We start from the raw sequence: 14,922 nt of genomic DNA, 5'->3' as shown, positions 1-14,922 counted from the left end.
ATCTCCCCACCTTAGCGTATAAATGCGATTGCGATCGTGTTCTTTAAAGAACCGGCGTGAGTATAAAAAGCCTCCATCTCCGTGTGGCAGACAGTATCCCAGATCGTAAGTCCCCCACCCCAGGTCCCCAAGGACACCCGACGGGGAGACATGGAAGGGGCCGGGGGCAGCCCAGCGTGTCTGGGTAGAGCCGTGGCCGACAAAGTCAATGTTGCTTTCTTGGTGTGTTAGCCACTATATTGAGAACTGTGCCTCAGCAGTTAATAATATCTTCCTGCTGAAAATAGCCCAGAGAGGAAGCCTCTCTGTGACAGTAGGCACCCGGCCAGCCTCTGGGTTAGCCATTCAACACCGAGGAGGAAGATGGTAGGACCAGTGGTGACCTCCCAGTGGCCGTGCTGTACAGTAACCTTTCACGACGCTCCTGCGGAGGGAGGGCTCCCGGGCAAGCCACCCGCCTCCCTCAGCGGCCCTATAAACCTCCGTGGGGCTGTCCCACGGCCCAGGGGCCCCCGGCAGAGCTGGGGGAGGGGTCTGGGTGACCAAGAGGGGGGGCGGGGGGCCAGAAGGCCAGGGGCCCCAGGCTTCAGAGGACAGCTCCTCTCATCCTTTCTCATCCCTGGGCTGACCAGGCAGCAGGCAACCAGGCCGGGGAGCCCAGGAGGGGAACAGCATGTGGGGCAGAGAAGGAACAAGTGCACTCACTTCCCCTGCAGAAAGGTCAAGTTCGGAAGAACCACGGGGAACTTTCCTGCCTCTGGTTTCTGCAACCCACAAGGAAAAGGGAAGATTGGGAAAAAAAAAAAAAAATCAACACCGAGAAGGGCCAGCTTCTGCCGGCTTCTTCAGGGAGTTAAAGACTCAAAGACAGGCTCCCGGACTATCAAGGGGAGCCCCCCCAACCTAGGAAACCTCTGCGGTACTTTGGGAAGAAGTGTCTGTCAACAGTAGATCCCAGGCACCTAACCCAAGTCTCTCCACTTACATTCTCTGGAATCACCGTTCTTGATCATCCAAATGTCTGCGTGCATTTACAAAAAGCCAGCGCAGGTCACTGCTTTTAAAAATTGAGGTAAAATACACGTATCACTGAGCACCAGTGAGGTGGAGTGCGTTCACACAGCCCCGTAACCACCACCACTACAGAGTTCCAGAACACTGCTACCACTGCCAGAGGAAACTCCGTCCTGCCGTCACCTTTACAATGTCATTAACAACAGCTAAGTCGACAGGAGGAAGGTGCAAAGTCAATGCACCTTGTCACAGAAAACCAGCCCAGCCACCAAGAGAAGCCACCAGACAGTCCTCGCAGGGACACACACCCCTCCACACATTTCACCGGGGGTTCCTCAATGTGTCAGCACGCTTGCAGTCACCTGGGGGGAGGTTCAAAAAATACCGATGCTGGGCCCCCACCCACACACCGTGATTCGGGAGATCCCAGGGGTTCACATGCACAGGCAAGTCTGGGACCACCACCCTAGGCTGGTCTCCCCCACCTGCTCTGAAGTTGCCACTCCAGGTTCCAAGCCCAGACCGAAGTGAACAGCAGCAGGGCGATCACAGCAAACTGGCAAGAGCAGTATTCCAATACAGTAACAGCAACAATAAAGATGCAAAGAAAGCCAAACTTGAGCACGACTCTGGCATTTCTTCGCTTTCCACTGCCCTACTGGCTCGAGCTTGCCGCAGACGTCCCACAGGCCCACGAGTCCGCCCGGCTGCGGCCAGGCTCTGCTAAGGAGGCTCAAGGGAGGCAGTGAGACATAAGGTGCTAGATCTTAGCCCGAAGCTGAGCCGGAACCTGGCCCTCACCTGGCCCTCACCTGGCCCCCCGCCCCCGCCCCTCTGCTGGGAGGCCCTGCTCTGCCTCTGTGACAGAACGCAGGAGGCAGAAGCCCCTCTGGTCGGGCCAGGAGAGCAGCCTGGATCTGCTGCAGAGACTTTCAGTGCGGTCTCCCTGTACTTAACCCCTGCCTGACTACTTCATTCTTGGAAGGACAAAAGGGGTTTCATGAGTGAGCCCTCATCTGGGGCTGAGAGCATGGCCGCAAGCATCGCAGACACCTGAGCAGACACCAGTCCAGGACTGGTCTTCACCAGGGGTGGGTGTGCACCAGGTGAGCTGGCCCAGGCCCGAGTCATTACCCTGGCATTTAGTGAAATGTGGGCTGGGTCCCTAGAGATCCAGACTGTCTGGATCCGGTGGGGGAAGGGAGTGCGTAGGTAAGGAGCTCACTCGTGGTCACACGTGCTGGTCCATTGGACTCCCCCCACAAAGCCCATGTGCTCTTGGCCACTTGGATGAGCTCAATTCACCACCACCACGACGGCCACCCCTGGCATTAGAGACCTCAGGGAGCCCACACGCTGCGTGTTCCCAGGCAGAAGGAGACATGAAAAATAGCAACAGGCACCCGGGTCCAGATTCCCAGGGTGCCATCACCATTACAAGCCAGACAATAAGTAATTGTTCCCATGGAGCTCATGAACTTTGCTTAACAAGATGGAGCGACCTTTCCTAAGCTACTTGGTTTGGGCCTAAATTGACCATGGGACTGAGTCAGAGCACATTTCCAGATTAACTAGGTAATTCTGTAGACTCTTCTTTCTCTGCGGCTATCACAGATGCCAGCAGGGACCAAAGAGAGAGAAGGAGGAGACAAGTTCCAGGAGTGCCCGCTGACCTAAGGACACTTCCATCACCCACAAGCGGGAATCAGAAGCTATACGTGGATCTTAAGACCCTCCCTTGGGCGGGTGTCTCTCCAGTAAGCAGGACTGAACGGCCAGAGTTGAGGCTCTCCCTCCCCCCCCAACCCCACAAGACACGTTCAGTCCGTACCTATGTCACCACTCCCTTCCACCCTTCCTTGAATTTCATGGTGGCATCGCTCTTGAAGTTTAAATAACTACAAATTGCTGGCCTCCAATCCCTGCCTCAACCCAGGGAGGCACTTACTGCTGAGGCCCAGCCAGCTCCAGATGCTAACATGTACAGGAGGAGGATGAAGGAGGGGTCTGTAGCCAAACACCCCAGAACCTGCAGGTGAAAGACAGTGTCCCTCAACCTGCCCAAACCAGGAGAGCAGATGAACTCAGTGAAAGCCCCACCAGAACTCCAGGTGGAGGCTGCAAAGATAGCAGCTTCTAGCACATGCTTTTGACTACCAGTGATACAGTGAAGGCTCTGAGAGCAAAACCTTCCACCTTGTACCAGCTAGCCATGCCTAGAAGCTTCCCCCCTGTATCAGACCGCTTCAACGTGGGTATTCCTGGGCCAGGACACATTCCAGGAGCAAGGGCCTACCCTGGAGTTGCATGCCTTTCAAAGGGCACTACACACACAAAGACTAAGTGGGGGGCGCCTAAATCAGAGTTCAGGACTCATACACTAACCTCCCCACCCCCAAAGTGCATACCCTTTCTGCCCACCTACCCCAGGATTGTCTCACAGCCTGCCTGTGGGCACCTGCCTGCTCGTGTGTCTGTGCACGGGATCGTCTATCTGTCCGTCTGCAACACACACACGCTGCACGCGCGCGCACACACGCACACGCACACGCACACACACACACACACACACACAAACCATGCACCAAGCAATCCATCTGTCTCAGAGAGCCGGCTGTCAGAAATGAAAGTACAATCTCCTGGAACCGAGTCCCAACCTTCTAAAAATGTGCCGTCTTCCCAGACTGAGGAAACTTGCAGGGGTGGGGTATGTTTCGCTGCAAGTACCGCAGGCCTTGGCCGTTGCCTCCCGGCCAGACCCAAGCTGCAAGGCTGGATTCCAAAGGCAGCCGGAGGGCCTGCTCCCAGGACTCCCACCCGCCCACTCCCCTTCCCTGCAGGGGAGGGACGGGCCAGCCACGGAGTCACCCCAGCAGTTCAGGAGGGGAATGCCTTTGAGCATACCCCCACCCCCACCTCCGAGGCACCACATTTTCACATTTGGCTGTTTTTTCTTTCCCTTCTTCCTTTGCCAAGAGAATCAAGCCCTGGCTCCCACTCCCGACCTTCCTCCCACCCTAAACTGAGCCCCATTCATTAAGCCCGCTCTCAGCCAGGGCAGGACAGGAAGGAACACAGAACACGGGGCCTGTGAAAGAGATACTCAGAGAGGTTATTGCAAGGGGGAGGAGAACAGATCCTTGCGGGCCAGGGCGCCTTCACCACTCCCCACCTTGATGCCCACTTGCCCTCCCACTTCCTGAAGCCAGATCCCAGCGTCCAGCTTCTGCTGACCCCTTCCCTGGGCAGCCCCCACCGGCCTCATCCTCCGAGGCAGACACACCCAGGCCACCCCCCTTCCCTGCCCACAGGAAGATCAACTTGGGAAGGAGGTTTGGACTCACTCCATTTGCAAAAACCCCCGTCCTGGCCCGGGGCCACTAACTCATCTTTTAGGGGGCACTCTCACTACAAAGGGTGTAGCCCTGGATTTTGTCCACGCCCATCATCTCCCCTCCTGATACCCCCAAGCCACTGGGCACCAACCCAAAAATCTAAGTTTCTTCAATTTCCCCCCACAGTACATTATTAATAAACTGTTCCAACTCTGAACAGAAAGAAGAAAGAGCTCAAACTTTGAAGCCTTGGGAATTAGTAAATTAAGAGCTAAAATTCAAAACAAATGCTCTTTCATGTGGAGGCCCCCTGGTCTTTTTCCTTTTGCAGTTTTGTTAAAGCATTCGATCCCTTCAGAGACAACCACTCCTCCCTAGCCGCTCCTTCGTAATCTAAATGGTTGCAATTACCTGAGGGGGTGGGGATGACGGAGAGAGAGCAGTGAATCACTGTTTGACGCCACCCTCCCCCCCCACATCCCCCCACCTCGCGTCTTTCTAGGACTGGGAGAGCTTTGGGAAACGCAAAGCCCACCCATCTCCATGTCCAAAGGCGTTGACCGGGGCCTGCGGTGGCTCTCGGGCCACCCTCAGGCCAAGGGAGGAGATGCTCGGGCCGGTGTCGTCATCGTTTCCCCCAGCAGAGGAGACAGACGAGATGTTATCAATAACAATAAGACAACCCTTCCGAAAAGCCCCCTTTCAAAAGCTACCACTTCCCTTGCTTATTTCATGTGGTTCGAAGGGGCTGGGCCTCCTCCCTACACGTTCAGGATTTAAAAAATAAACCCATCTAACAACATCCTGAGTGCATTGCTCTGCAGCCTTAGAAAGCAGAAAAAAACGCAGTCCCGTGTGTGTCCCCCCACCCCATTCTTGCAGGTTCCCCTTCCTCCCCCACTGCGGAGTCTCCCCGCCCCCCAGAAGCCCCCACCCCTCTCCAGGTCCTCTTCTTCCTGCTCACTCCTCATTAGGATCTTTGTGTAAACAATACCCTCCCCGAAGACAACAGAGTATATAGTGCACTGAAATAAAAACAAACAGGGGTCTTCCTAGAGGTTCTCGGGGAGCTCAGTTCCTGGAGGGGGGAGCCTGGGAGGGGCTGCCCAGGATGAGCTGAGCACGACGGACCAGGCATGGAGGGCCTGACCCATCAGAGGTCACCTCGCAAAAGTGGGCACACCACAGTCCGCACCCCCTCCCCGATGCGATAACTTTACTTTACTGCTTCCATCTGAGCAGCCAGGATCCTAGGCAGCGTTGCAAAGCGAGAACAACAAACGCAGGGAATTCCGTGCAATTTCGCCCGCACCCCCTCCCTCGGTTCACTTTCCCTCTTGCTTTAGCTAGCTCTCAGAAAATCTACTGAGGCCAACACGGGGTGGGAAGGTCAGGGGGAATTAGGGCATCTTTTGAAAAAAGGGGGAAATGCTTCCCACTCTTACGTTGCTAGAGTTTCTCCAAGTTTCTGCCTCTCTTCTCCTGCCCCCCAGGGACAATGATGCTCAGGCTACCCAATGCCCCTCCCTCAATCCCATAACCCTCCAGCACTGGCATTCCAGTGCCAGTGCGCCCCCAGGGCAACCCTTCCCACCGGGGTAGCACCACCTCCATCCTGTAGGGCCCCCAGACGTGCCCTACAGAATCCTGCACTAAGCTAGACTGGGAATTAAAACCTGCCCAGGGCAGCCCAGGGCAGTGGTTTAGCGCCGCCTGCAGCCCAGGGCGTGATCCTGGAGACCCTGGATCGAGTCCCATGTCGGGCTCTCTGCATGGTGCCTGCTTCTCCCTCTGCCTGTGTCTCTGCATCTCTATGAATAAATAAATAAAATCTTAAAAAAAAAAAAAAAGAACCTGCCCGGAAGCATCCAGAACATCTATGCAGAACTCCCACCCTACACTCAAGATCTTTCCTCAAGTTCCTAAAAGGTGGGTCCATCCCCTTTCAAGGCACTTGATGCACTAAGGACAAACGGAAAAAAAAAAAAAAAAAATTTAAACCTGTGACAGCAAAGTCGGCAAGTGGAAGCCCCTCAAGCCGGGAGTGGCTTCCAAAATAACCAGGAAACACAGCACCCCACCAGTCCGCAGCTGGCCCCCACTTCCTCATCCGCAGAGCAGGCCCCTGGTCCTGATGCCTCCAGGACCAAAGAATGAGCCTGAGTTTCTGCGGATGCATCCAGGGCAAGTACATAAAAGTGAGAATTCATTCCAGACCAGCTGGGGCGGCAGGAGGCCACCCCCATTCCTCCAGTCTCCAGCCACTTCAAGAGGTCTTGAAATTGCCAGGAAAATAAGAGAAAATGTCTCACCTGAAAGCCCCCCAGGGGCCAGAAAATTCGTTCCCCCTGTTTCAGCGGAGGAAGGCACAGCATCTGGACAGTCTGCTGTGGATTTAAAAAGGGAGAGAAAAATAAAGACACAAATAAATAAATACATACATACATCCACCAAGAGTAATTTCTAAGCACACACTAAAGAGCATTTAAGAGAAACCACACATTTCATACAGCCAACTGACTCCCACCACGATGCTGATTATTAATGGTCTGCTCAGGCTTCGCTGCCCACCGTAAGACAGACCGCAGCACCTTGTCACCCGTCTGGGCTCTGGGCAGCCAGTTAATCATTAGTCAAGTCAGGCTCGATCACAGACTGGCTGGAATTTCTTTTATTGCAACCAAGTCCCCCATTGAGGAAACCAAGTAGCTCACGGGGTCAAAGGACGCCTGGGTTCTGCTCTCAGCCCCCACTGCTGTCTCCCTACTGTCGTCCCAGAGATCGATCAAGGGTGAAGCCTCCTTGCTCAGATCCAGTGGCCCCTCTCTGCCACTCCCATCCACCAGTGTCTCACTCATCTTGTTAAAGACAGACTTCCCAGTTCTTTAGGACGTCTCAAGACTGCCCTCGGGCTGAAGGGCCTTCCTTCTCCCTTTAAGCTGACGTCCACTCAGTATGGCAAAGCGCACAAATCTCAAGAACCCAATGATTCCTACTCGTGTATACACCTGCGTAAAGCCACCACCAGACCAGGACAGAGAACATTCTCACCAAGGCTCCCAGCCCGAGGGGAAATGTTCTACCTCCTTCCAGGCCTGGCCCAAACTCCTCTCTGGAGACCTTCCTGGGCAGTCCCAGACCTGCAGGCTCCCTGCCCTTGGTTCCTATAAAATCTTTCTGGCAGCCAGCAAGTGGGGTTCCCTTCTGCAGTCTTTGCTGATCTTTTACCTTCAGCTCCTGTCTGCCCTAACTAGACTAGAAGTTTCTCTTCCACAGCTTTGTCACCCTCCGGTGCTCAGCACGGTGACCCGGATGTGTATGAGAATGGCAATTCTAGCCGAGAAATGGCTTGACAACCTCCCTCCAAGCAACTAAACCAAAAAATAATGCCTGTGAACCACAACTAATTAGTCCCACGAAACGAAAATACACAAGACCCTGTAAGCTCGTTACGCACCATTGCCAATGCCAAACTTCCAAAGAGCCATCGAGAAAGGGGCTCCCTAGCTCCACCACAAGCACACTAGGTTAAAATAGTGCAATTCCAATCCTCCATCCAACCCAGGTCACCAGCAGGATGTCCCTGGGGTGTGTCCTACCAGTTTCCCACTAGAACCACTTGGCCACACTTGGCAAAAAGGAAACCAAAAGCAGGAGCAATCCAGAGGCAAGGAGTGCACCAGCAGTCTCCATCGCCCCCCATGCCCAAAGGAGATGGGGGTCTGAGCGTGGCCTACACAGAACCCCAAAACCACCTCTGGGTTTCTGCTGCCTCTCCCTAATCCCAGAACACCCCCCCCCCGTCCCTGTCCCCGTCCCCATCCCGCATTCCCTGGCATTCCCTCTCAGCCTGGAAGAACAACTTTTCAAGGATTCTTGCCAAGGGAGGGGTGGGCAGAGGAGCAACAGGGGTGGGCAGGGGAGAGAGAAAAGACTGTATGTAATCTCATTTTACCAGGATAAAGTGTGACTCCTAACAGGAATATACAGTTTTACAGGATACACTTAATCAAATGCAAAACAATGGGGGGGGGGGCAGGAAGTGGAGCCACTTGTTCAGTGGTGTATACCCTGCACTTTCTAAACTACTTTGATGGCCTTCACCGTGTTCTAGAGATAGGCCTTACCTACCCACAAGCGGAAGACACCCCTACACCCTACACGAAGACGGATCCCATGGCCGCAGCCTCCCGCCCCCACCCCCACCTTCCTCCAGCTCTGGCTGGCTGCATCCCAGGGGCAGAGTGTGTTTCAAAGGAAGAGCCCAGCATCTCAGGGCAGAGCTGGGACCACATTCAGGGTGTCAGCCAGGCTCAGATCAAAGGTAAGCCAGCTCCGCACTGGCAACCACAAGCGTTTTTATGAAATGGTGCTCTGCCCTTCTGCAGAGCCTTTGATCTCAGGAGGGATTTACAAACATTAATTAGGCCTCTCTACCACCCCTGTGAAGTAGCAAAGTATACCTGTTCGACCCGCACCCGGGGAAACTGAGGCGTCACTGACAGCCCAAGGGGCCACCCAGTGAGCTGGGCTATGCCCAAGAATTGGGCGCTCATCCTGCCCACCCCACAGCTCTCCGCCCCATCCCAGTCCTCACTCGTCCCCACAGGCAGTCAGACCCAGACCGTCGCAGTGGACTGGCCTCAGGCTACCGCCAGCCTCGGAAAGGTCAAAGAGGCCACACATCCATCCCTCACCCACTCAAAATCTCCAGCAAGATAGACCTCCAAAGTTAGTGTCTCAAGTCTCTGGTCTCCAGAGCCCGGGCTGCACACGCTCCCAAGTTCTAGGACATTCCTGGCTCCCATCCATCGTTAGACAATACCAAGCACCCAGTAAGTTCTGGGTTCTCTGGGAGGAAAAGACAGTCCTTGAAGACACAAGTCTGGGGACCAGCCAAGGAATGAGCTGTTGAGAGGGGGAAAAGGTAAGGGAGCTGTCTTCTCTCACCAAGAGGATGGTTCCAGGAAAGCTCAGATATTCTTGTCAACTTAGTTCTGAGCTCCTGAGCTCCCTAAGTGCCACCAGGGCTAGAGGAAGGAGCCCAACTCCCCACTCCCCCAACCACAGCCATCCCCTCTCCACCTCCCAGGTCTGTCCCCAACCACAACTCGGACGAACCCTGGGTACAGCACAATCCACTGCACTGGAATCCTTCACACATTTTTAGGGAGGCACATCATTAGGCCCGGAGAAAAAAGAAAAAAGAAAAAAGAAAAGAAAGAAAAGAAAAGAAAGAAAAGAAAAGAAACCAATTAGTGAGCAAATGAATGAATCATCTAACTCTTAACCCTTTGATCATCTAGATTTAAAGAGGTGCAGAAAAGTTAAGAGGCTGCGTTAAGAGGTAAAAACAGGGCTAGATCCCAGACTTCTCAACTACACTTTGGAGGCTTGATCCACCAAATGGGTACGGGTCACCTGGGTCCCCAGCCTAAACAAGCAGCGTCTCCAGCAATGCCCCTCCACCAGTCATTCTTCAACTGACACCTTCAGGTATGGAGGACACAGGGAGCAGAGCCCACAGAGCGATCCTCTCAGCATCCCCACTCCATACACGCACTTCTACTTCCCAACAGCACATCCTTGTCCCTTATGGGAAGGGAGGGAGTCTCCTTGACTTCAGATAGCCACAGGTCACAGCCACGTTGCCCCTAGACTGAATTATGTCTCAAATCCTTCCCGGAAGATGCTGCTGGTTTGGGACGAGAGGCTACAGCAGCGGGACGGCTTGACCCACAGCAAAACAAGCCCTGGAGTTCCTCCAAAGGCTGCAGGGGTACCAGGCCCCCAACCCCCTTCGGGAGCCGGAGACTCCGCAAAAAGGATTCCCTTTAAAAAGAAAGGAAAGAAAGAAAGAAAGAAAGAAAGAAAGAAAGAAAGAAAGAAAGAAAGAAAGAAAGAAAGAAAGAAAGGATTCCCTTAGTTGTACAACTGGTTAAGATTTTAACAGTTGCCCATTGTAAAACCTCACTCCTGGTTCTCACCTAATCACCCAAGACCAAAAATCCAACCTACAGCTCAGACACTTAAGAATGCGAGCAGCTGATCTAAGTTCCCCAAGGCCTCTCCTCCCACGTGCGTGCGAGGTGAAGATGAAAACCCAGGGCAGCGTCCCATCTGTGTGTGTGACCTCAACGCCCCCCCCCCCCAAAGCCGGGTCCCCAGCCCCACCATTTCCAGACCTGGCTGCCCTCCAAGGGCGTCACAGGACAGCTCCCTCCACAGGGGGCTTCGCCTGTTACCACCTCCTGTCCTGACACGGGGGCGCACTTTATTCATTCCTTTTTTTGTTCTGTTTTGTTTTAAACAAAACGTTTTGGGTGAGTAACCAGCTGTTTGAGTTTCCGATTGGCAGGTTAATCACTTCCTATTGGCTGATCTGGAAAACTTCTCTCCCCCTTGGAAATGGCACATTCCTGTCTTTGTGGCTTCTCTGTTTACACACATTTTGCTACCTAATGTCAACACTTGCTAATGAATAAATCTATCACTCCACTCACTGAAAATGAGGTCCTGGCCTGGCAGAAAGACTGCCTGAATCCCGGGAACAGATCTGTCCTGGTATCTCTGCAGGAAACCCAAGACAACGTGGCCCTTTCTTTTCTATGCTTTTAAGAGGTTTCTGGGAGCATTTATTTACTCCTAGCACTCTTCGCTCCTGGGGCCAAGGTGGACTGGTCTTTCTTTTACAGAATCCTTCCAAATGCGAAGGATACAGAAGGAAACACAAGAACAGGACAGACAAGAGACGGCCCCTTGTAGAAGGAACCTCCTGAAAGAATTCTGGTTTTCGATGCCAGAGCCCAGTCAAGTTACATTCTTTGAGAAAACAGAGCTTGGTAACTTCAGTTCTGTATTTGTTACAAATACAGAGAGCCAGTTATCTCCTCATTAATGACCATTTATCTGGTGTTTTGTAAATCGAAAGCAAAATATCACATGCTTTGCAGGCCATTTATTAGACAGGCACCAGGCAGGCAGCAACGCCTCCCGACTTCAGGGAGCGGTGGAGTCCCGGGAGGGCTGGCTGCAGAGCATGGGCTTCGTTTACACCGTTCATTAAAGTATTTAATTTATGACAACGCCCCAGCAAAACTTTTAATTAGTGGGGGGAAAGGCCCAACAGCCAAAACTCATGAGGCGGAAGGACTTGCGGAATTCCAGGAGAGAAATGGGGCCCAACCCTTCACTTCTCCCAGGACCTTGGCAAAACAAAAATGTCACAAGGGTTGCATTTTTCAGGTACCAGTACACAGGCCTGAAGACCAAAGTTGCAACCCGTCCTTTGCAGCTGGTGGATCCCAACCCAACCGTTTGAGAAGGGGCTCTGGCACACCGGGGCCCATCCCTGTTGGCACTCCCGAGCCCCAGTTCTGCTGACCCTCTGCCCCCTGGCACTGTCTGTTCCATAGGGTGAGCCCTTGCAGTGCCAGCCAGAGGCTGAATGCAGACAACCGCCAACAGGGCTGGTGCCAGTCTCAAATGGGCTTTTGCTCTGGCTCCATGCCACCCAGTGACAAAGCAACAGGCAGGCACAGCTATGCTAAAAACGTGTATAGTCCCTACCATGAATTCTGAGAAAACCCAGGACAGAACAGACCTGCAGGTGTCCTCGGCCTCCCACCCTCGCCAGGGCCCTGTGGCCTGTACTTCTTAAAACTTTCTGACCTCTTAACTTCAAACCAAGGCCTTCTCTGCACCTTCTAAGCTGCCTTCCCTCTCAAATTATCCATTCTCCTCACTGACTCTTCTGGCACTCACAAAGTCTCTTGAATTTTCCCATCAACCTGTCCTATTTGGCGCTGGAGACACTCTGCGTGGATCAAATTCCACGTGTTAAAGCTGAGCCGACTCGGGTTCAGAGTGAAAACACACACACACACACACACAAAGGGAACAAAACGAAAAGTGTATCTGGAAACCACAACTCTGCGAAAAAGAAAATCCAGGTAGATCCACACAACCACCACCAAAATCCACCAAACTTCCCACAGAGGAAGCCCCTCGAGGCGAGCCCGGCTGCCTCGATGGAAAAGATCCTCGTTCTAGAGGCTCCATTTCTGACTCAAAGATAGGAAGGATATTTTTAAAATCATCCACTCACCAGTTGGTTTGAGAAAATCCATCGGGTATCTGGAGTAAGGAGGAGGGGGAGACTCTGGAATCAAGAAAGTAAGAGAAAAATAAAGGCCGAGCCATGGGCGAGAGATAGAAACTTCCGATAACAGAGGCATTCTTTCAGCCCAACTGTTTGTCTTAGCTGTGGGGGTTGGAGGCAGGGCCGCGAGGCGGTGATTGCCTTGATATTTAGCTGTCAGATAAACAAAAGAGGCCGCCTGGCGCCAGGCTCGGCGCTCCGCTCCTCCACGTCTGCAGCCGCCGCCGCCGCCGCCGCCGCCGCCGCGCTCCGCCAGCCCCGCTGGAAAGCACCGGCTCGGCCCAGGGCGCGGGGCGCCGCTCACGGGGCGGGGAGCCACGCGGCCGCCCTCCCGGAGGTTGGAGCCCCAACCTCGGAGCCCGCCCGCGCCGCCGCCGCCGCCGCGCGCCCGCAGCACCCCAGGGGGCCCCTGCCCCAGCCCACCCGGGAGACGCGCCCCAAGCGCGCGGGCGAACTGGGGGGGATCTGCGCCCCCGCCCCCGCCCCCGCCGTGTGCGGAGACCCGCAGCGGGGCTGAGAGAGCGCGATACACCCGCGGAGGCTGGGGTCCCCGAAGGCAGCGAGGGCGAGGGCACAGACCATCCAGGAGTCGGCTGCGCGCTTTGCTGCACTGCGAGAAATTAAGTCGGGGACACCCTGGCTTTCTCCCACCCGGGCCTGCAGACTTGCCAGATGGACGCCCCCCCCCCCCCCATCCTAACCCTCCCTGCCCCAAGACCCCAGGGCCGCGGGGCCAGGGAGGATCCCGACGTGCTCTCCCTATTTACCAAGACACAGACTCCAGCCTCCACGACCCGAGCCTCCCAACCTTCGTCGGCGGGCTTGGACCGAATCCAGCTCGGCCACACACCTCCACGCTTTTCCGGGTGCAGAGGAGGCGTGACCCCCCGCTCCTCTCTGCACCCCGCAGTTGATGCGGAAACGAACGCATCTCACTTTCAGCCCCGTGTCTGCGTTGTGTGTGTGCCTGAGCAGTGCCCACAGCCCACCTAGGGGCAGCAGAGGGGAAAAGCCTGGAAGGGAACCCCCAGGGAATGCCCTTGCAGTTTCCCCTCGTCCTTTCTCTACTTTTGCCACCAGAGCCTCTCCCCGGGGGGGGGGGGGGGGATGTACAGCCGCCCCGCCCCACCCCACCTCGAGGGGGCCGCGCACACAGCCTGGGGCGGGAGGGGGTGCAGAGGGGGTCGTCGCAGCTCCCGAGCGCCAGGGGAAGGGCAAGGGAGAGTGTGGGCGCAGAACAACTTCTTACCTAGTTCGCAGAGTCGGCTAAGGTGATGGGGGTTGCAGCACACCAGCTCCGGGTTGATCTTCCCGTAAGATTCACAGCAACACAGCCTCTTGACTTCCGAGGAATGCCTGAGATCCGGCCACCTGAACACTTTGCACAGCAGGAGGGGGAGCGAGTAGGCCGAGGGCGGCTGCGCGGGCTGCGAGCCGGCGGGCGCCCCCAGGCCCGGCCTGCAGTCCAGGCGGCCGGGCAGCAGGAGGCACGCGGTGCGCGTACCGCCGCGGGACTCCACGGCCTGGAGCAGCAGCTCCAGCTGCCGTTCCTTCAGTTTCTTGAGCACCGAGTGCGTGAGCGCCTTCAGATCCGCCTCGGCGCCCCCGGGCCCGCCGGCGCCCGCGGCTGGGGGGCGGGGGTGCTGGTGACCCTTGGCTCCTCGGGCCGCCTTGCCCAGGCAGCAGCCAGCCCTGCCCGCGCCGCCGCCGCCGCCGCCGCCGCCGCCGCCGGCCCCATGCGCCCGGCCGTCCGTCGCCCCTTCTCCCCGCAGCTCGCCTCCGCCTCCGCCTCCGCCTCCGCCTCCCCCCGCGCCCTCCTCCTCGTCCTCGCCGCCGGGCGCACGGCTCCTCCAGAGACGCCGGACGAGCGCAGATCGTTTGGTCCTGAACATGCGGGGCGAGGAGGCGAGGAGAAAAGTCGTTGGCCGGCTAAGGAGCGAACATGACCTCCGCACACCATGAAGAAGTCGGGCGCCGAGTTGGGGCAGCAGGCGCAGGCGACAGCAGCAGCAGCAGCAGGGGCCCGGGCAGGAGCGGCGGCGGCCCGAGGGGCGCTCCGTGGCATGCGCCAGTCTCCCGGAGGCCGGGGCGCGCACGGGGGCCCGGGGGCGCCCGCCGGGGCTCGGGGGCCCGCGCTCTGGCGGCCCCACCCCGCGCGGCCCGCGCCGAGCGCGGCTCTCGGGCCCCGGCGCACCCCGGACGAACGCGGCCGCCGCTGGCCTGCGGGCGGCGGAGCCTGCCCTGGTCGGCGCCTCCCAGAAGAGAGGCCCCCCCGCCGCGGCTCCCGAGGGTCGGGCTCGCCAGCCTCGGCTTCCTACATGGAAGGCCCGCGGGGGCAAAAAGCGAAAGGCGTTCGCCCGGGCTGCCGGAGAGAGGAAAGAGCCTCTTTCCCCCTTGCTAAGCAACTTAATT

At 56.3% G+C, this 14,922-nt stretch overlaps 1 protein-coding gene across 3 annotated transcripts in view; it reads right to left on the bottom strand.

The window, feature by feature from the left end:
• Positions 1–14,646, bottom strand: part of SMAD7 (SMAD family member 7) — a 29,153-nt gene extending 14,507 nt beyond the window's left edge. The window contains exons 1-3 of one of the 3 annotated variants that reach the window (XM_055324049.1): positions 13,760–14,633; positions 12,457–12,510; positions 6,662–6,733 (exon numbers count right to left, since the gene is read on the bottom strand). In XM_055324049.1, coding sequence (XP_055180024.1) covers positions 6,662–6,733; positions 12,457–12,510; positions 13,760–14,402 — 769 coding nt within the window. In that variant the 5' untranslated portion in view covers positions 14,403–14,633. Of the gene's footprint in view, positions 1–6,661; positions 6,737–12,456; positions 12,511–13,759 lie in introns of all 3 variants that reach the window. The other 2 variants (XM_055324048.1, XM_055324050.1) reach the window with 2 other exon arrangements.
• Between the last annotated feature and the right edge of the window lie 276 nt (positions 14,647–14,922).

The sequence above is a fragment of the Nyctereutes procyonoides genome, unplaced genomic scaffold (assembly GCF_905146905.1).
Source record: "Nyctereutes procyonoides isolate TBG_1078 unplaced genomic scaffold, NYPRO_anot_genome, whole genome shotgun sequence".
NCBI lineage: Eukaryota > Metazoa > Chordata > Mammalia > Carnivora > Canidae > Nyctereutes > Nyctereutes procyonoides.
The sequence above is the reverse complement of the archived record's forward strand: the minus strand, read 5'-3'. Positions and strand labels throughout refer to the sequence as shown.